At 43.2% G+C, this 22,500-nt stretch overlaps 1 protein-coding gene and 1 long non-coding RNA gene across 2 annotated transcripts in view; one reads left to right on the top strand and one right to left on the bottom strand.

The window, feature by feature from the left end:
• LOC310716796 (syntaxin-1B) overlaps positions 1-22,500 on the top strand; it is a 31,720-nt gene that overhangs the window by 3,814 nt on the left and 5,406 nt on the right. Inside the window, exons 2-3 of the mRNA XM_083524235.1 lie at positions 16,462-16,536; positions 18,919-19,018. Coding sequence (XP_083380361.1) covers positions 16,462-16,536; positions 18,919-19,018 — 175 coding nt within the window. The remainder of the gene's footprint in view (positions 1-16,461; positions 16,537-18,918; positions 19,019-22,500) is intronic.
• LOC310716230 lies at positions 1,064-4,175 on the bottom strand. Its single transcript, XR_014530538.1, has 3 exons — positions 3,304-4,175; positions 2,193-2,573; positions 1,064-2,056 (listed from the first exon to the last, which is right to left on the bottom strand). It is a non-coding gene; the product is annotated as an uncharacterized lncRNA (long non-coding RNA).

Below are 22,500 nucleotides of genomic sequence, written 5' to 3'. Positions count from 1 at the left end.
CCATCGCCATCGCCTTCATCCACACCATCGCCATCGCCTTCATCCACACCATCGCCATCGCCATCGCCTTCATCCACACCCACACCATCGCCTTCATCCACACCTTCACCATCGACTTCATCCACACCATCGCCTTCTCCTTCATCCACAACATCGCCTTCATCCACAACATCATCTTCATCCACACCATCACCATCGCCTTCATCCACAACATCACCGTCGCCTTCATCCACAACATCACCGTCGCCTTCATCCACACCTTCACCATCGCCTTCATCCACAACATCACCGTCGCCTTCATCCACACCTTCACCATCGCCTTCATCCACACCTTCACCATCGCCTCCATCCACACCTTCACCATCGCCTTCATCCACAACATCACCGTCGCCTTCATCCACACCTTCACCATCGCCTTCATCCACACCTTCACCATCGCCTTCATCCACACCTTCACCATCGCCTTCATCCACAACATCACCGTCGCCTTCATCCACACCTTCACCATCGCCTTCATCCACACCTTCACCGTCGCCTTCATCCACACCTTCACCGTTGCCTTCATCCACACCTTCACCATCGCCTTCATCCACACCTTCACCATCGCCTTCATCCACAACATCACCGTCGCCTTCATCCACACCTTCACCATCTCCTTCATCCGAAAGAATATTTTCATCTGCCGCTGTTGTTCTTCTGATCCATGCTGCAGCATCGAGCAGGTCTGTGTGTGTGTGTGTGTGTGTGTATATATATATATGTGTGTGTGTGTGTGTGTGTGAGTGTGTATATGTGTGTATGTGTGTGTATGTTTGAGTGTGTGAGTCTGTGATATGTGTGTGTGTGTGTGTGTGTGTGTGTGTGTGTGTGTGTGTGTGTGTGTGTGTGTGTGTGTGAGTCTGTAATGTGGGTGTGCACTGCAGCATGAGTCCTGCTCCCCTCTCTCCATTAACACACACTGCTTGGTGGAGATGATAGAACCTGCTGCTCCAGGAGAAGAGTCATAAATCCACACCTGCTATTGCTGCTGATGGAGGGGGTCTGCAGATGTGCTGCAGATGTTACAGATGTTGATGTTGTGGAGGTTGTAGATTAACATGTAGAGGGAAAGATGAACTACTGAAAAAGAGAATGGAACCAGGAAGGTGGTTACTAAGTGGTTAAGGCATTGGGCTTTGGATTAGAAGGTTATTAGTTCAAATCCCAGCACCTCCAAGCTGCCAGTGATCCACTTAATCCCCAAATCATCTAAACGCTTCGTTTCAGTTTAAATTGAGTGTAAAAGGAATAAATGTAAATCAGTCTGGAGGTGGATGGAGATGTAGAGGGGTGGATAAAAATGTAGATGTGGATGGAGATGTAAAGAGGTGGATGAAGATGTAGAGGTGGATGGAGATGTAGAGAGGTGGATAAAGATTAGAGAGGTGGATGAAGATGTAGAGAGGTGGATGAAAATGTAGAAGTGGATGGAGATGTAGAGAGGTGGATAAAGATTAGAGATGCGGATGGAGATGTAGAGAGGTGGATGAAAATGTAGATGAGATTGGATGATATTGTGGGCAATTAGATGAACCAGTGGAGAGATGTAGAGAGATGTTTCTTGAGCACGGTTGGATGAACCAGTGGGGAGGTGGATAAAAACCTGTAGAGAGAGAAATAAAATGATCAAGAGATGGATGAACTTTTAAAAAGGTGGATGAACCTGCAGAGAGAAGGATGAACTAGTGGAGAAATAGATAAACCAGTAGATGAACCAATGGAAAAATGGAACCATGTTGAAATGAATGTAAAAGAGGTCATTAGATATTAGATGATGGGTTGAGGACTGAAATGCAGTTGTTAGGACAGAGTGATTTATGGATGAAGAGATGGTTGGCTGAATGGATGAATGAACAGATGAATGAACAGATGAAGGAACAGATGGATGGCTTTCAGAGAGACTTTGCTGGTTCTACACATGTGTATTATATGACCTGCTTTATGGCAGTACAGCTGCAGAGGTAATTGTGCAACCCCACCCCTCCCCCATAAACTCCTCCCCCTATAAAACCCACCCCTCCCCATAAACTCCTTCCATCCCTCACAAACCCCTCCCCCATAAACTCCTCCCCCTATAAAACCCACCCCTCCCCTAAACTCCTTCCATCCCTCACAACCCCCCCCCTATAAACTCCTCCCCCTATAAAACCCACCCCTCCCTCATATACCCCTCCCACCTTTACCTTCTTCCCTCCCCCACATCTTCTGACAGCTGCTGCAGATTGGTGATGAAGGTTACTGAGTCCACCTTCAGCTTTGCCTTTTGTAACATCAGCACTTTTAAATGCACACATTATTCTACTAGTTTCTCTGGACAACAGAACATCACTCATTCCTCCAAACATCTAAACATCACTCATTCCTTTAAACATCTAAACATCACTCATTCCTCCAAACATCTAAACATCACTCATTCCTCCAAACATCTAAACATCACTCATTCCTTTAAACATCTAAACATCACTCATTCCTCCAAACATCTAAACATCACTCATTCCTCCAAACATCTAAACATCACTCATTCCTCCAAACATCTAAACATCACTCATTCCTTTAAACATCTAAACATCACTCATTCCTCCAAACATCTAAACATCACTCATTCCTTTAAACATCTAAACATCACTCATTCCTCCAAACATCTAAACATCACTCATTCCTCCAAACATCTAAACATCACTCATTCCTTTAAACATCTAAACATCACTCATTCCTCCAAACATCTAAACATCACTCATTCCTCCAAACATCTAAAAATCACTCATTCCTCCAAACATCTAAACATCACTCATTCCTCCAAACATCTAAACATCACTCATTCCTCCAAACATCTAAACATCACTCATTCCTCCAAACATCTAAACATCACTCATTCCTCCAAACATCTAAACATCACTCATTCCTCTAAACATCACTCATTCCTCCAAACATCTAAACATCACTCATTCCTCCAAACATCTAAACATCACTCATTCCTCCAAACATCTAAACATCACTTATTCCTCCAAACATCTAAACATCACTCATTCCTCTAAACATCACTCATTCCTCCAAACATCTAAACATCACTCATTCCTCCAAACATCTAAACATCACTCATTCCTCCAAACATCTAAACATCATTCATTCCTCCAAACATCTAAACATCACTCATTCCTCCAAACATTTAAACATCACTCATTCCTCTAAACATCACTCATTCCTCCAAACATCTAAACATCACTCATTCCTCCAAACATCTAAACATCACTCATTCCTCCAAACATCTAAACATCATTCATTCCTCCAAACATCTAAACATCATTCATTCCTCCAAACATCTAAACATCACTCATTCCTCCAAACATCTAAACATCACTCATTCCTCTAAACATCACTCATTCCTCCAAACATTTAAACATCACTCATTCCTCTAAACATCACTCATTCCTCCAAACATCTAAACATCATTCATTCCTCCAAACATCTAAACATCACTCATTCCTCCAAACATCTAAACATCACTCATTCCTCCAAACATCTAAACATCATTCATTCCTCCAAACATCTAAACATCACTCATTCCTCCAAACATCACTCATTCCTCCAAACATCTAAACATCACTCATTTCTCTGGCTCCTGTAACCATCACCTGTGTCTCAGGACTTTGACCTGAAAAAGTGTTGTGTGAAAATGAAGCTGGAGTGTGGAGGTGCAGGATGGATAGATGAACAGATGGATGACTGAGTAAATGGATAGATGGACAGATGGATGGACGAATATTTTATTTTATATTTATATTTATTTGTATAGAAGGAATAACACTGTGTGTCAGCGGAAAATAATAATCGCTATGGTAACGATATGAACAAGAACCTCAGTCTTTTCTTCTATATAGAATACATATTCTACAAGCACAATCAGCAGCGTTCCTGAGAAACCGTCATGATGTGTCACAGCGTCCCTCATGACCCCTGACACTGGAGACTCCTTCCATACATCTCACACAAACATCTCCTTTCTTTAAAATAAACACCACCACATTAATGATAATCAGTTTATGATCAGAGCAGCATGTGCTATACACACTGTTACTATGGAAACCATACAGTAACTACTGTTGTAGAGAACTGATCTCCACCTGAGTCCCGTCTGAATGAGACACACTTGAGTGAATGAGAATGCGCCTCACCCAGGGACCCTCGTTAGTGCCACATTTAGTTTGTACTGATTATTAGAATAATGTGCTCTGTCATGGAGCTGTGTTTACTCAGCAGTCAGTGTGTGTGTGTGTGTGTGTGTGTGTGTGTGTGTGTGTGTGTGTGTGTGTGTGTGTGTGTGTGTGTGTGTGTGTGTGTGTGTGTGTGTGTGAAGGAGAGAGACGGGTGTGTAAGGTCACACACAGCCACCGGCGGACAGTTTTACTAAATTTAAAACTGCTGCGGTGGTTTGAAACCGCGGTCCACCATCACCACTGCCTCCGCTGAACGCTATACATAGCTGTACGCTATTACCTCCCTTTACCACCACATCCATTTATGTCTATTTTCTTATTAATATTATTTATTAACTTTTAAAGAATGAAAAAGGAATCCTTCATTATTTTCACCTCAAATGAATCTGAATCGGAATACATACAGGATCTGGGGTCTAAAGCTCTGATGCTAATATAGCTAACAAGTAATGAAAGTGTAAATCTCACAGCTCATCATACTGAATGTTCATACTTGAGGAGCATCTCTACAATGTGAAGCTAGTTTAATGCTAAATTCTGCTGATTAGCGTAATGCTAGTACACTCGCTTACATTAGTCACATAGGTTTCGAATTACATTCTCACTCATTTTCTCTTTTCTGATTTGTTAATCCTGGCACTGTATATTTTAAAGTTACCATGACAACCGCTTTCTGTTATGCGCATCTCTAAAATTAGCAATGTTAGCTATCTAGCTTAGCTAGCAGGAGCAGGTGGTCAAAACGCATATGTACTTGGTCCAAAGCTGTGGAGCTTCATGGGTTCTTATTGATGCCACAATCTGATCTCAGGTGTAACATTTGAAACTGAAGCATTTGTTTTCTCTGCGAATCAGTGAACAGTTTAATTTCACTTTTAAACCCCCTTTTTTTTTTTGCTGGAATACTGGAAACCTGAGGTCTTTTATTGGCTCACTGTCACAACACCTGCATGAATGTGGGCGTGTCTATGTAAATACAGTAGTTTGGACACTCGTTCTCCTTTTGTGTGGGTTTTTTTTTTTTTGTATTTGTACATTAATATTAAAGAACTATGAAAGAACATGTCTGGAATTCTGTTGTAAACAGAAACATGTTAAAGAACCCAGAATATGTTTTATATGTAAAATTGTAGCTTTGATTGCTGCTCAGCAAACTCCTGGCGTTTTCTCATCAGAATCATGAAGTGTCACCTGGAATTGGTTTCAGGTTACATGTGTGTTTTATCAAGAGTTCATTTGTGACATTTCTTAACTTCTTAATGTGCTTTAGAACATCAGTTGTGTTGTGCAGAGGAAAGTGTGAGTACAGAGTCAATATCACTATTAGTGCTGCTACAACTACTGTACAAATCCAGATTAAAGCAAGAAACATTAAACATTAAGCAAAGAGAAAAGATCCATTATTACTTAAAAGAATTATGAAGGTCAGTGAATCTGAAACATCTCAAGAATTTTAAATGTTTTCCCGAATTCAGTCTCTAAAACCATCAAACGCTATGATAAGGGCTACCTCTGCTGCAGAGGATAAGTTTATTAGAATTACCAGCCTCAGAAACCACCAATTAGCATAAATGCTTTTCAGAGTTCAAGTAGCAGAAATATTTCAACATCTACTGTTCAGAGGAGACTGTGTGATTCAGGCTTTCACAGTGGAATTGCAGCAACAACAACAAAAAAACATTACTTCAGAAGAACAAGCAGAAGAGACTTGCTTGGGCCCAGAAACAAAGGGAATGGACAGTAGATCTGTGGAAAACTGTTGAGATTTTAGTTTTTGTGTGAGTGGAGGTGTGTGATGGTGTGGGAGAATGTTTGAGAGTGTGTGGGTGGAGGTGTGAGTATAGGTGTGTGATGGTGTGGGTGAAGGTGTGAGGCTGTGTGGGTAAAGGTGTGAGAGGAGGTGTGAGAGTGTGTGGGTGGAGATGTAAGTGTGTGGATGGAGGTGTGAGTGTGTGGGTGGATTTGTGAGTGTGTGGGTGCAGGTGTGAGTGTGTGTGGGTGGAGGTGTGAGTGTGTGTGGGTGGGGATGTGAGTGTGTGGGTGGAGGTGTGAGTGTGTGTGGGTGGAGGTGTAAAACGGTGTGGGTGGAGGTGTGAAACTATGTGAGTGGAGGTGTGACAGGAGGTGTGAGAGTGTTTGGGTGGAGGTGTGAAAGGAGGTGTGAGAGTGTGTGGGTGGAGGTGTGAGAGTGTGTGGGTGGAGATGTGAATGGGTGGAGGTGTGAGTGTGTGTGGGTGGAGGTGTGAGATGGTGTGGGTAAGATTTGAGAGTGTGTGGGTGGAGGTGTGTGATGGTGTGGGTGAAGGTGTGAGACTGTGTGGGTGAAGGTGTGAGTGGGTGGAGGTGTGAGAGGAGGTGTAAGAGTGTGTGGGTGGAGGTGTGAGAGGAGGTGTGAGAGTGTGTGGGTGGAGGTGTGAACGTGTGTGGGTGGAGGTGTGAGTGGGTGGAGGTGTGAGTGTGTGTGGGTGGAGGTGTGAAAGGAGGTGTGAGACTGTGTGGGTGGAGGTGTGAGTGGGTGGAGGTGTGAGTGTGTGTGGGTGGAGGTGTGAAAGGAGGTTTGAGAGTGTGTGGGTGGAGGTGTGAGAGGAGGTGTGAGAGTGTGTGGGTGGAGGTGTGAGAGTGTGTGGGTGAAGGTGTGAAAGTGTGTGGGTGGAGGTGTGAGTGTGTGTGGGTGGAGGTGTGAGAGTGTGTGGGTGGAGGTGTGAAATTGTGGATGGAGGTGTGAGTGGGTGGAGGTGTGAGTGTGTGTGGGTGGAGGTGTGAAAGGAGGTGTGAGAGTGTGTGGGTGGAGGTGTGAGAGGAGGTGTGAGAGTGTGTGGGTGGAGGTGTGAGAGGAGGTGTGAGAGTGTGTGGGTGGAGGTGTGAGTGTGTGTGGGTGGAGGTGTGAGAGTGTGTGGGTGGAGGTGTGAGTGGGTGTGGGTGGAGGTGTGAGTGTGTGGGTGGAGGGAATGCTGTAGGAACGAGTGATGCAGTGGTATTGCAGTAGAACGTTAGGGGGTGGCCGGGGCAGAGGGTTAACTCGTCTTTAATGCTCTGTAATTGTGCTTAGTCATTCTGAAGGTACTTTATTGATCTCCGCTCCAAGATGCAGAAAACAAAACCCACAAATACCATGAACGATGTGAAGCCGAGTGCTAAAATAACCGTCAGCCCACATCAGGGAGAACATCCACCCACATCATCATCATCATCATCTTCACAGATAGAGTGATGGAAACCCTCACTCTGGTATATATGTAATATATTAATAATCCTTGGGGGGACCTTCAGCCCTTAAACATACTGACGTTATTTAGATGTTCAAGAGGGTCTTCTAAACTTCAACTTTTATTGAAATAAATGTTGATGTCTTGAGTAGAAGCAACGATTTTCTCATCATGCCTAAACAACTAGAGCCTCGTACATCACACACACACACTGCATGGGCAAAAGTATTGGGACACTTGATTATTCCAGTCATATGTGGTTCTTCTCCAAACTGTACAATGTTAGAGAGACAATTGTTTTAGAGGTTTTTGGATGCATTTGAACCAGAAGACCCAAACCTGTTCACAGCATGACAATGCACGTGTGCACAAAGCCAGCTCCATTGAGATCTGATTTCAATAATTTGGAAGATGTGGAAGATCTCCTGCTACAGAATTTCAACCCTATTGAACACCTTTGGATGAATGTGAACACTGACTGCACCCCAGGCCTCCTCATCTTCTTACCTACATCAGTACCTGACTTTACTAACACCCTTGTACCTGAATGAATCTCCACAAAATCTAGTTGAACATCTTCACAGAAGAGTGGAGTCTACCTTTATTTTCTCACACAAATCACTGCTTTCATTTCAAAAGTCTTCATTCAGCAGCACAGTGAATAGAATAGCACTCGATCCAGCAATCACTGTGTTTTATAGGTTCTCTGTGGAGAACGAGCTCATGCACACTCGAGTGGAGACATGAAAGTAATGAAAGACATGAAATGGAGATAGGATTGTGATATGTGTGAGATGGAGATGCAGGAGCTTTTATTCATATTTAATTCTTATTTATTGACTTTATAAAGTAGTCAGTATGTGTGTTTATGGGTTGATGAAGATAACATGATGGTGGTGTGAAGGAAAGTTTGACCTAACGTTCTTCTGGAACTGGTAACTACAGTCTGTAGACTGTAACACACAGAAAACCTGCACCTCCGTTTAACCAGATCCTGCTTCTGTTTTATACAAACTTCACCTCCTTGTGTGTGTGTGTGTGTGTGTGTGTGTGTGTGTGTGTGTGTGTGTGTGTGTGTGTGTGTGTTATGTTGAGTATTAGCTCCTCACTGCACTCTTAACCTGACTCTGAATACAGCCACAGACGATGTTAATGTCACTTCAGATCATTACACTCACACACTGACCTCCATTTAGCTGCTGATTCAATAGGAGTTCATACACTGCTGTGTACACAATATTGACCTGTGTACAGACACCAATATTAGAAATCTATCCTCATGATGTTGTTTAATAGGAAATGTGTGACGAACATCAGAGCAAACGAGGACAAAAAACACAATCATCTAAATTTAGCTAAAAATCTCTCAGGCAGCTACTGAGAACAATAATAACTGTAGGATAAAAACACCCACGTGCATGCGCACACACACACACACACATACACACACACACACACACACACACACACATACATACATACATACAAACAAACACACACACACACACACACACACACACACACACACACACACACACATACACACATACAAACACACACACACACACACACACACACACACACACACACACACACACACACACACACACACACATACATACACACACACACACACACACACACACACACACACACACACACACACACACACACACACATACATACATACAAACAAACACACACACACACACACACACACACACACACACACACATACATACACACATACAAACACACACACACACACACACACATACACACACACACACACACACACACATACACACATACAAACAAACACACACACACACACATACATACACACATACAAACACACACACACACATACACACACACACACACACACACACACACATACATACACACATACAAACAAACAAACACACACACACACATACACACACACACACACACACACACACACACACATACATACACACACACACACACACACACACACACACACACACACACACACACACACAAACACACAAACACACATACATATATACACACACACACACACACACACACACACACACACACACACACACACATACATACACACACACACACACACACACACACACACACACACACACACACATACATACACACACACACACACACACACACACACACACACACACACACACATACATACACACACACACACACACACACACACACACACACACACACACACACAAACACACAAACACACACACGCCACCAAGCGTAATTTTTACGTCAGAATTTGTATCCAGTCCAATTTCTGGCTCCACCTCATATGTTGCAGTCATGCCTTCAGAAATGAACAGGACTGGCTTTTGTTAGATTCAAGTCCATGTTGCTTGAAGGCTGTTTCTGTAACCAATCAGATTTTAAGTTGGCAGCACTGAGGCCCTCTAGCAGGCGTCTAATAACATCAGCACTTTTACATCCATTGATTGAATGGTCAGAGAAGGTTTTAATGATGGTATTAAGAGAATTTCGGCATTACATGTTTTGCAAATCGCTAATCGTGGATCTTTCCCAGATATACTGAAATCAGGATATCTGGGAAAACGTGCAGACAAGCACGTGCAGGGCGCGGTTTCTGTTTGCGTCATTACAACAAACTGTTTGCCGAAAACCGAAAATGCATTTTTGGGCCATTTTCGGCCCCAAATTTTTGGTGGCCGAATATTCGGTGCATCCCTAATTAAAACTCAACCCCAGCAAAACAGAACTGCTGGCTATCTCCAGGTGATTTATCTCCAGGTCAAGATCTTCGAATAACACTTCATGACTCTCTGCTCTCCCCTTCAGCCACTGCTCGTAACCTCGGGGTAACTATGGACAATGAACTGTCCTTCTTCCCACATGTCACTAATGTGTCTCGTTCCTGTCAATTTCTTCTCTACAACATCCAAAGGATTCAATCATTTCTCTCCACACAGGCTGCCCAGGTTCTTGTTCAGACTCTTGTGATTTTGAGACTGGACTACTGCAGCTCTTTGCTGGCAGATCTTCCCCTGAACACTATTCATCCACTGCAAATGATCCAAAACGCAGCTGCACGACTTGTGTTCAATCAGCCCAAGTTCTCCCACACCACCCCACTGCTGCTCCTCCACTGGCTTCCAGTAGCTGCACATATTAGATTCAAAAAATGGACCAGCACCATCATACCTCAGAGACCTCATCACATCTCGCACTGCACCACGCTGTCTGAGATCCTCCAGCACTGCTCCACTGGTACCACCTTCTCTCAGAATGAGAGGTAAGTACACTTCAAGGCTCTTCTCTGTTCTGGCACCGAGGTGGTGGAATGAACTTCCCCTAGATGTCTGAACAGCAGAGTCCCTGACTATCTACAAGTGATGGTTGATCTTCATCTTCCTGAAACACTTCAACTAACACTTTCCACGTTTGCTTTATAAAAAGAGTTGTAGTGTGATTTATATTAAGTGTGTAATCCAGTGTACAGTGTAGATTTATTCATTACTGAGACTCAAAGCACTTTTGTACGTCGCTCTGGACACGGACGTCTGCTACATGCTGTTAATGTCCATGTAAATGTAATGCTAGTTTAGGTTTTAGCATGTTTTGAATGAAGCAATCCCATAATTCCCTTCACCAGTTCATCCGTGTACTGACTCCACCTACCAGACACAATACACTCCGTTTCACTGACTAAAAACAGCCTCATGTTTACCTCCACTGCTTACATTAAGGTCACACAGTTACCATACACTCTGTGTGTGTGTGTGTGTGTGTGTGTGCAGCTGACAGATGGTCTGAGGTGTGTAATCTGAGCCCTGGTTTATGTAAAGCAGCGCTGTTCATCTCACACACATCAGACACAACCATAAAGTAAAACTATAAATCCTGATTTATAGACATGAACTCAGCAGTGTGTTATTATTAAATATTAATATAATACGGATATTTTATTACACCACAGACACAGCAGCAGGTCACACACACACAACACACATGTTAATACACACCATACACACATCGGATGGTTATGGTTTCTATAGTAATGCCTTCTTTACAGGGACTTCATGTATAGTGCTACACTACACCGATACTATTTTTTCTCTTTTCACACACACACACACACACACACACACACACACACACACACACACACACACACACACACACACTGCCTGTCAAAAAAAGTAACACACTGCAATACTTGTTTGAATCCATTTAGCTTTGCTTATGGCAGGAATTCTCCATGGCTTGGTTTCCACACTTTCATGCAATGTCACAACACTCATTTCCACCCAGAGCTTCATGTATTTCTTGCCAAGATCTTGTATTCTCATATACACCACATCTCATGTTTCTCAGTGGGGTTAAGCTCTGGACTCAGTAGAGACCAATCTATGTGTGAAAATATCTCATACACCCTGAACCTCCCTTTCATGTATTGAGCCACATGAATCCTGGCATCGTCATCTTGGAGAATGCTCATGCCATCATGGAAGAAAAAATCAGTTGATGGAAACACTTGGCCATTCAGTAGATTCAGGTAGTCGGTAGCCCTAAATTTGTCCATTGTTCCAGAGTCCCATCTTTATACTTGCTAGGAAATTGAAGCTTTTTTCCTGATGATACTCACTGATTAGTGATTTCTGCACAGTTGTTTTTCCCAGTCCTGTGAGTTCTCTTCACACTGAGCCTGTAGAAATGTAATTACCTACGCTATTAAACAGAACCATCAGTTCTACTGCTGTTTAAATACTATCTGATTTTACCAAAAGTGTAAATGATCTCTGATCACCATCATTCAGGATCACACTCACACTGTACTCACACTGTACTAATCTGTAAATACTGTACTTCTTACACTGTATTCCTCACACTCACACTGTACTCCACTGTACTTATCACACTCACTGTACTCCTTACACTGTACTCCTCACACTCACACTGTACTCACACTGTACTCCTCACACTCACACTCACACTGTACTCCTCAGACTGTTCTCCTCACACTCACACTGTACTCACACTGTACTCCTCACACTCACACTCACACTGTACTCCTCAGACTGTTCTCCTCACACTCACACTGTACTCACACTGTACTCCTCACACTCACGCTGTACTCCTCAGACTGTTCTCCTCACACTCACACTGTATTCCCTTACACTGTACTCCTCACATTCACACTGTACTCCTCAGACTGTTCTCTTCACACTCACACTGTTCTCCTCACACTGTACTCCTCACACTCACACTGTACTCACACTGTACTCCTCACACTCACGCTGTACTCCTCAGACTGTTCTCCTCACACTCACACTGTATTCCCTTACACTGTACTCCTCACACTCACACTGTACTCTTCGGACTGTTCTCTTCACACTCACACTGTACTCCTCACACTGTACTCCTCACACTCACACTGTACTCACACTGTACTCCTCACACTCACGCTGTACTCCTCAGACTGTTCTCCTCACACTCACACTGTATTTCTTACACTGTACTCCTCACACTCACACTGTACTCCACTGTACTTATCATACTTACTGTACTCCTCACACTGTTCTCCTCACACTGTACTCCTCACTCTACACTCCTTACACTCACACTGTACTTCACTGTACTTATCATATTTACTGTACTCCTCACACTGTACTCCTCACACTCACACTGTACTCACACTGTACTCCTCACACTCACTCTGTACTCCTCAGACCGTTCTCCTCACACTCACACTGTACTCCTCACTCTACACTCCTTACACTCACACTGTACTCCACTGTACTTATCACACTCACTGTACTCCTCACACTGTACTCCTCACACTCACATTGTACTCACACTGTACTCCATACACTCACTCTGTACTCCTCAGACCGTTCTCCTCACACTCACACTGTACTCCTCACTCTACACTCCTCACACTCACATTGTACTCCACTGTAATTATCGCACTCACTGTACTCCCCACACTGTACTCCTAACACTCACACTGTACTCACACTGTACTCCACACACTCAGACTGTACTCACACTGTACTCCTCACACTCACTCTGTACTCCTCAGACCGTTCTCCTCACACTCACACTGTACTCCACTGTAATTATCGCACTCACTGTACTCCCCACACTGTACTCCTAACACTCACACTGTACTCACACTGTACTCCTCACACTCAGACTGTACTCACACTGTACTCCTCACACCCACTCTGTACTCCTCAGATTGTTCTTCTCACACGCACACTGTACACCCTCTCTACACTCCTCACACTCACATTGTACTCCACTGTAATTATCTCACTCACTGTACTTCTTACACTGTTCTCCTCACACTGTACTCCTCACACTCACACTGTACTCACATTGTACTCCTCACACTCACACTGTACTTCTCAGACTGTACTCTTCACATTCACTCTGTACTCCTCACACTCACACTGTACTCACAACGTGCCCCTTTACAATCACACTTTAATCACACTGTACTCCTCACACTGTACTCACACTGTACTCCTCACACCAACATTGTACTTACACTTACATTTACCCCCAGGCATGGTACACACATGTGTGTGTGTGTGTGTGTGTGTGTGTGTGTGTGTGTGTGTGTGTGTGTGTGTGTGTCTGATCTGCTTTATTTCTGGGGCATAGTCATGTCCTGTCAGTGAGCTGAACACAGCTTTATTTTTTTTTTTAGCTTTAGCCCTTCACCTCTCAGGACATGCCCCTTAATGGACAGGGCACTCATATACATACTGTATAAGGACTAAACCGCTGAAGTGTGTGTGTGTGTGTGTGTGTGTGTGTGTGTGTGTGTATGTGTGTGTGTGTGTGTATATGTGTTTGTATGTGTGTGTGTGTGTGTGTGTGTGTGTGTGTGTGTGTTTGTATGAGCGCAGAATCCTGATTACCGGAAGCTTTTACTCTCATAGAACACTTGTCTAATGGCTGACATTTTAGACAAGATCTGCTTTTAAACACACACCTACCTTTTCCTTTAATGTATGTGTGTGTGTGTGTGTGTGTGTGTGTGTGTGTGTGTGTGTGTGTGTGTGTGTGTGTGTGGTGTGGTCTGCCCGAGTAAGAGAGCAATAAAGCTCATTCATTATTCAGCAGCAGATAAACATTGATAAATGAGGAAGTGAAAGTGAGGACAGTCATACCACACACACACACACACACACACACACACACACACACACACACACACACACACACACACACACACACACAAACACTACGATTCCATCTATTTCTATCTGGGAATCTCGTAGCTTCATAAAGTTGTGTTTTAACAGAGAAAGAATTAACTAATAATGTGTGATAAAAAAAAAGATAAAAATGATTGTAATATAATAGAAGAATTATAATGAATAGAAATGAGCAGTGTTTATCCACTTTAACCCTCATAAGGTCTTCGTTTCCTGTTTACAAATCTGGTCTTTGGGGTCTATATGACCCCAACAATTGATAGAGAAATTATACAAAAAATATACATTTTTAATTATACAAATAATATATATTTTTTTTGTTTACTTCTCATCTATTCATTAATGCTGTGTTTTGGGAGATATGAAGTACTTTTGTACCTATTTACCACACAATTCCTCAACTACGCCATAAGCTTGCATATGAAATATTATTTTTATGGAAAAATCACTTAAATGATGATCTAAATTTCTGATTTATGCTGGATTTATAGATTTTTTTTTTTTGACAAATGAAGAAAAAATATTGAGTTTTTTTCACATTTCCCATATATTTCAATGTGGGGTCATATTGACCCCGAAGACCAGAAGTGAAAAATTTTTTTTACATACCTTCAAAACAACCGAATCAAGCCCAGTTTTTTTGTGTGTGTATAGATAGATTATGTAGGAAAAGTCACAAAATATTATTCCACTCAGATGAAGGGAACCCTTTTTTTAATCAAGGAAAAGTCGATTGGGGTCATATAGACCCCAAGGACCGATTAGAGGTTAACAAAACATGAACATTAAACACTTGTGTGTTACCGAACTGTACAACCTGAATTTAACACACACTCATTACTCATCTCAATCCATTCCACCATCATTTATGAATTATAATTTATACTTAACAGTATTACACTGTTTACATGCTGCTGCTGCTGTTTTCTGCACTGCATTGTGTTTGTTTATATTTACTCTCAGTTCTAGTGTTTATAATCCTCTTTACACACGACTGTAAATTCAGAGTGTACAGTAGGTGTACTGGTCGGCACTCTCTTGTGTTATGTGTATTGTCTTGTCTTGTCTGTCTGTCTGTTTGTACTTTATGTAGCTGTATGTTGTGTGTTGTAGCTCTGTGTTGTTTGGTGTAGCACCAGGGTTCAGGAGGAACGTTGTCTCGTTTTTACTGTGTACAACTGTATATAGTAGAAATGACAATAAAAGCCTCTTGACCTGACCAGTCACATGATCTATCAACGTGGGATTAATGATCAGGTTGTGGTTTATTAGTTTTTTTGGTTGTATAGATAGCTGTGTGTCATGTGACTGCTAGAAAGGAGTTTGATTGGCTAAAGAATCAGACGGTTTTATTTGTGTCCTGTGTTAAAGACAGAAAAATGAAGAAACCTTTAATATAGGTGAGTGTCTCCTGTCTCCCCACACAGCCATATGTGAGAGCCCTCACACACACACACACACACACACACACACACACACACACACACACACACACACACACACACTCACTCAGAGTTATTTATATCACACTCACGCAGTCTCTCTACATGGGATGTTTGTATCAGTGGCCCATTTTTTCCGGTCAGCATGTGAGGAGCAGCAGCTTGTGATTTTATGTCCTTCATGTAAACGAGTTTCCCTTCCTGTGTTTACTGAGCAGTTTTTACTAAAGTGTGTGTGTGTGTGTGTGTGTGTGTGTGTGTGTGTGTGTGTGTGTGTGTGTGATCAGTGTGTAACTGCTGATGTTTGTGTTTGCAGGCTAAGGACAGTGATGATGATGAGGAAGTCGTTCACATCGACCGAGGGAACTTCATGGATGAGTTCTTCGAGCAGGTAAAGGATAGACAGATAGAGATGTTGCAGGGAGAGATGGAAGGAAGGATGGATGGAGGGAGGGTGGAAGTGAGAGAAAGAGCGATGGAGAGATCAGTAGAGGGGGGTGGGAGGGAGGGACAGAGGGATGGAAAGATGGAGAGATGGATGGAGGAAGGGTGGGAGGGAGGGACAGATGGATGGAGAGATGGATGGAGGAAGGGTGGGAGAGAGGAACAGAGGGATGGACAGATAGATAGAGGGAGGGTGGGAGGGAGGGATAGAGGGATGGCAGATAGATAGAGGGAGGGTGGGAGGGAGGGATAAAGGGATGGACAGATAGATAGAGGGAGGGTGGGAGGGAGGGACAGATAGATGGAAAGATGGAGAGATGGATGCAGGAAGGGTGGGAGAGAGGAACAGAGGGATGGACAGATAGATAGAGGGAGGGTGGGAGGGAGGGATAAAGGGATGGACAGATAGATAGAGGGAGGGTGGGAGGGAGGGACAGATAGATGGAAAGATGGAGAGATGGATGGAGGAAGGGTGGGATAGAGGAACAGAGGGATGGACAGATAGATAGAGGGAGGGTGGGAGGGAGGGATAGAGGGATGGACAGATAGATAGAGGGAGGGTGGGAGGGAGGGATAAAGGGATGGACAGATAGATAGAGAGAGGGTGGGAGGGAGGGACAGATAGATGGAGGGAGGGTGGGAGGGAGGGATAAAGGGATGGACAGATAGATGGAGGAAGGGTGGGAGGGAGGGACAGATAGATGGAGGGAGGGTGGGAGGGAAGGATAGAGGGATGGACAGATAGATAGAGGGAGGGTGGGAGGGAGGGACAGATAGATGGAGGGAGGGTGGGAGGGAGGGATAGAGGGATGGACAGATAGATAGAGGGAGGGTGGGAGGGAGGGACAGATAGATGGAGGGAGGGTGGGAGGAAGGGATAGAGGGATGGACAGATAGATGGAGGGAGGGATAGAAGAAGCCGTGCTGCAGTCTGGAGAGAAACACCACAGTGTCCTACTTCTGTTCCCCACAGACACCACAGAGCATTATGGGTAATCTGTTCGATACACTGTGAGCACTGAGTCTGCCCCGGTGCATTGTGGGAGTTTAACTGCGGGAGTGTTTTGGAAATGTATCACTACAGTTTTAACATTAACACACAGAGGGATGCAGGTGTGTGTGTATGTGTGTGTGTGTGTGTGTGTGTGTGTGTGCATGTGTGTGTGTGTGTGTGTGTGTGTGCGTGTGTGTGTGTGTGTGTCAGTGTCACTGTGTGGTGTGTCAAGTTGTGTAGTGTGTTGAGTTGTTGTGCGGTGTGTTGAGTTGTGAAGTGTGTTGATTTGTTTTGTGGTGTGTTAAGTTGTGTAGTGTGTTGAGTTGTGTGGTGTGTTGAGTATTTGTTTAGTGTGTTGAGTTGTGTAGTGTGTTGAGTTGTACAGTATGTTGAGTTGTGTAGTGTGTTGAGTTGTACAGTATGTTGAGTTGTGTGGTGTGTCGAGTTGTGTAGTGTTTTGAGTTGTGTGGTGTGTTGATTTGTTGTCTGGTGTGTTGAGTTGTGTAGTGTGTTGAGCTGTACAGTATGTTGAGTTGTGTGGTGTGTTGAGTTGTTGTGTGGTGTGTTGTGCAGTGTGTTGAGTTGTGTGGTGTGTTGAGTTGTCTGGTTTGTTGAGTTGCGTAGTGTGTTGAGTTGTTGTTTGGTGTGTTGAGTTGTGTAGTGTGTTGAGTTGTACAGTATGTTGAGTTGTGCGGTGTGTTAAGTTGTACAGTATGTTGAGTTGTGTAGTGTGTTGAGTTGTGTAGTGTGTTGAGTTGTTGTGTGGTGTGTTGAGTTGTGTAGTGTGTTGAGTTGTCTAGTGTGTTGAGTTGTTGTCTGGTTTGTTGTGTTGTGTAGTGTGTTGAGTTGTTGTTTGGTGTGTTGAGTTGTTGTGTGGTGTGTTGAGTTGAGTAGTGTGTTGAGTTGTCTAGTGTGGAGTTGTTGTCTGGTTTGTTGTGTTGTGTAGTGTGTTGAGTTTTTGTTTGGTGTGTTGAGTTGTTGTGTGGTGTGTTGAGTTGTGTAGTGTGTTGAGTTGTCTAGTGTGTTGAGTTGTTGTCTGGTTTGTTGTGTTGTGTAGTGTGTTGAGTTGTTGTTTGGTGTGTTGAGTTGTTGTGTGGTGTGTTGAGTTGAGTAGTGTGTTGAGTTTTTGTGTGGTGTGTTGAGTTGAGTAGTGTGTTGAGTTTTTGTGTGGTGTGTTGAGTTGTGTAGTGTGTTGAGTTTTTGTGTGGTGTGTTGAGTTGTGTAGTGTGTTGAGTTGTGTAGTGTGTTGAGTTGTGTAGTGTGTTGTTCTCAGCGACTTCTTTTTCCCCGTGTGTGTGTGTGTGTGTGTGTGTGTGTGTGTGTGTGTGTGTACAGGTGGAGGAGATCCGCGGCTGCATTGAGAAGCTGTCGGAGGACGTGGAGCAGGTGAAGAAACAGCACAGCGCCATACTGGCAGCTCCGAATCCTGATGAGAGTAAGTTCTTCTGCTCATCACGCTGAGATACACCACACACTCTAACGCCTTGGTAGTGAGCGTTTATAAACACGACCCGAACACAAGGCAGCATGAACACGTCTCTGAGGAGCAATCCTGAACCATCTGCCTGTCTTCTACTGAACTGATTCCCCATTTAATGTGACTAAAATTATTGGCACCCTCATGAACATGCACAGTCAGGTCCATAAATATTTGGACATCGAAGCAGTTATTGTTGTTCTTGTGTCCTATAAAAACATTTCCCCACAGAAACTGCAAAAAATTCCACTTCTTTACCGTTACAAGCCCTGGGATGGTTTTGAAGCACACCTCGACTCATGGTCCAAGTGTAGTGTGTAGATCTGTTGAAGCTTTTGTACACTTCATATCTACTTCAGCTCTTCTCCTCACCAACATCATCAGTAAATACAAGAGGACCAGTTTCACCGGTAGCCGTACACGCCCGCGTCATAACCCCAGCTGGTCTGCTTAAGATCATGAGCAGTTCCTTTTCTTCTCCTTCTTTATCTGTAGGATGTTCTTCCAGAACTGTAAAAGTTTTTAGAAAAATGGAATCCTGATCCTGAGACTTTCCTGATGGTGATCTTGTGGTAATGCGCTTGTATTTACTATGACTGAGAACTTGCTTCATGATTCTGTATGTCCAAATATTTATTGACCTGACTGTGAGGTGGAAACAAAGAGTTTGGAGACTCTGTTCCTCTGTTTACAAGAAAGTTCTTTATTTATCTACACGATTTATTTACACGATCACTTGCACAGCAATAGAGAGCTTCCAGTGATCTTCTGGAACGTGACCCTGACCACCTTCTGCGATTCATGCCGGATCTCCTCAACGGTGCCAGAACGGCAAGCTCTGAACTTCATCTTTATCTTCAGGAAGAAAGTGAAGTCCGCGGGAGCCAAATCTGGCGAGTAGTGTGGGTGTGGAAGTGAGATCTTGTGAATCGTTCTCTAACGATCATCATGCACGAGTTGGCGACTGTTTGACATTTTTGGGTGGTTGAACACGTTGAAGGTCTTCCTGATCTCTCGTTGTTTTCCAGTGATGTTCTTCTGCTCTTGAAGCGCTCGAAACACCTCGAATGACTCTTCGCAGCATCGCTGTACAAACGTACGTCACGTCTAACGTCTGGTGTGTTCTAACTTGCTGTCTGTGATGAAATCGCAGATGTGGGAACAGAACAGCACCAGTTCCACCAGAAGTCTCCAAACCTTTTCATACCACCTGCTATGAAGTGATGAAGATAAAGGGGCGTGTGAGAGGACGGAAACACGTCTGTGTGTTTCACTGTGTGTTTGATGGTGTTGTGTAGATCTTCAGTAGATCTTCAGTGGGCTGGAACTGCACACCTACAGCACTGACTCACTGCATGATTCTGCTTCATTTTATTTTTATACTTTATTTTTTGTTTCCCTATTTTTTCTTCCTCTTTTTTCCTTTTCCTTTTTGCTGCATGCTGCATGAAGGATACAGAGTGAGTGACACCATCATTATAAACACGCACACACACACACACACACACACACACACACACACACACACACACACACACACACACACGGATTTACGGATCAGGATTTACACCGAATGGTGAAAACAACAAACATCCTGTAAGAGTTTATTATAAAAAGGTTCTACAGTCTCCTCTAATAGTTTTGGATCAGTAAAACCAGTTCTGTTGTTTTTTATGAAACCTGAAGACGTTTAGGTTTGAGATCGGAAGATGAGGGATTGGAATTCCAGCTCCATTTCCTGATATTTTTATCTGAATATGTTCAACACCTCGGCTCTGACCCAGGAGAGTTCTGTTAGTCTGATCACTTCAACACTTCAGATCTCTGAAAGATATCTTGGAGTGAGTCCTGGGTTTCTTCTGTACAGACTGTGTTTTTATTAAGAGGGAAAAAATGAAGACCAGAGAGTTGTGTATAGGAGAAACACAAACCATTCAGATACTGAGATAAGAGAGAAGATCCATCAGAACCATTACATAGACACACTGGAGATATTACACCAATCTGGAACATCCTGAACAGCCACACAAGGAACATATCAGCCAAGCAGCAGCAGCAGCAGCTGAAGACAGGAACACTGTGAGAACCAAAAAAACCCCAAACAATAGTCAGTGACATCACCAACAACCCCCACAGTGCAGTGGTGAAGGGCTCACATCCACTGTGTGAAGTAGACAGAAATATGGAGGTGATACCTCGTGATAGAAACCTCTCATCAGCAGTAAGAATCAGAAGACCAGACCGGAAATAAATTACAGAGATGATCCACAAATGTTCTGGAACCAATTTGAGACTCTACCAAAATAAACACACGAGCTGCTGGGTGAAGCACAATGGTAGTGGTATCATAACTTGGACTTGCATGGCTTCTTCTGGAACAGGCGCACTACTGATCTTTACTGATAATGAAATGCGTTCAATCAAATCAGGAGGAACTTCCTAATGCAGCCAGAGAAGACCTAAAACACACCTCCATCGCACCACAGAACTTCATCAGGGGAAATGTTTTACACTGAGCAATGTCCTTTAGCAGACCTTCACCCAACTGAGCAGTGTTTTATCTCATGAAGAGGAGACTGAAGGAAGAACCTCCATAAAACACTTAACATCACAGTTATTACCAGCAAGATTGAAACACCAATATATATGAAGTTATTACTGAGACATTTGGTCTAATAAACAGAAGGTTCTGAAGTGTTAAACACGTCCAGATGGAAACATCAGGGAATTAATCTGAAATTCTGATCCATCATCTTTATCTTCATCTTCTACTTCAAACTCCTCAAGATCTTCAGTATTTAATAAAATCAAAAGAACAGTTCTAACTGTCCCAATACTTTTGAAGAAGACTATTTATTTAGATGTTGGAGTGTCCATGTGGAGATTCATTTAGCTACAAGAGTGTTAGTAAAGTCAGGTACTGATGTAGGTAGATGCCGAACCCACAAACATCCCGAACCATCTAGAGACGTACCAGTACCATTTGGATTCCACTTCATGTGTGGAGTTTTGACACTGGACCTCCTGGAGTGTTTAAAGGCTCTGGCATGGAGAAGCTGGTGTTGGATCTGTGATGATCTCAGATGTTGAGTTATTTTATGAGTTGCTCAGTAGCTCCTAGTTTTATAACCATAATGACTGTAGAAGACTGTAGAAAGATCATCAGTCATAATCACACACTCCAGTGCTCATGTTAGTTCTCACTCTCCAGTGTTCTGTAGTGTTTAAAGACTATAATCACACTCTTGATGTCACCAAATGAGGATGAGGTTCTGCTTTTGAGTCTGGTTCCTCTCAAGGTTTCTTATATCATCTAAGGGAGTTTTTCCTTCACCAGAGTCCCCCAGTCTTCATCATTAGAGATAAACACATCATTACTCTTTATTCTAATATTCTGTAAAGCTGCTTGAAGACCATTGTGGAAAAGAGCTATAAAAATA

Source organism: Silurus aristotelis (genome assembly GCF_946808225.1).
Source record: "Silurus aristotelis genome assembly, chromosome: 21".
Taxonomy (NCBI): Eukaryota; Metazoa; Chordata; class Actinopteri; order Siluriformes; family Siluridae; genus Silurus; species Silurus aristotelis.
The sequence above is the reverse complement of the archived record's forward strand: the minus strand, read 5'-3'. Positions and strand labels throughout refer to the sequence as shown.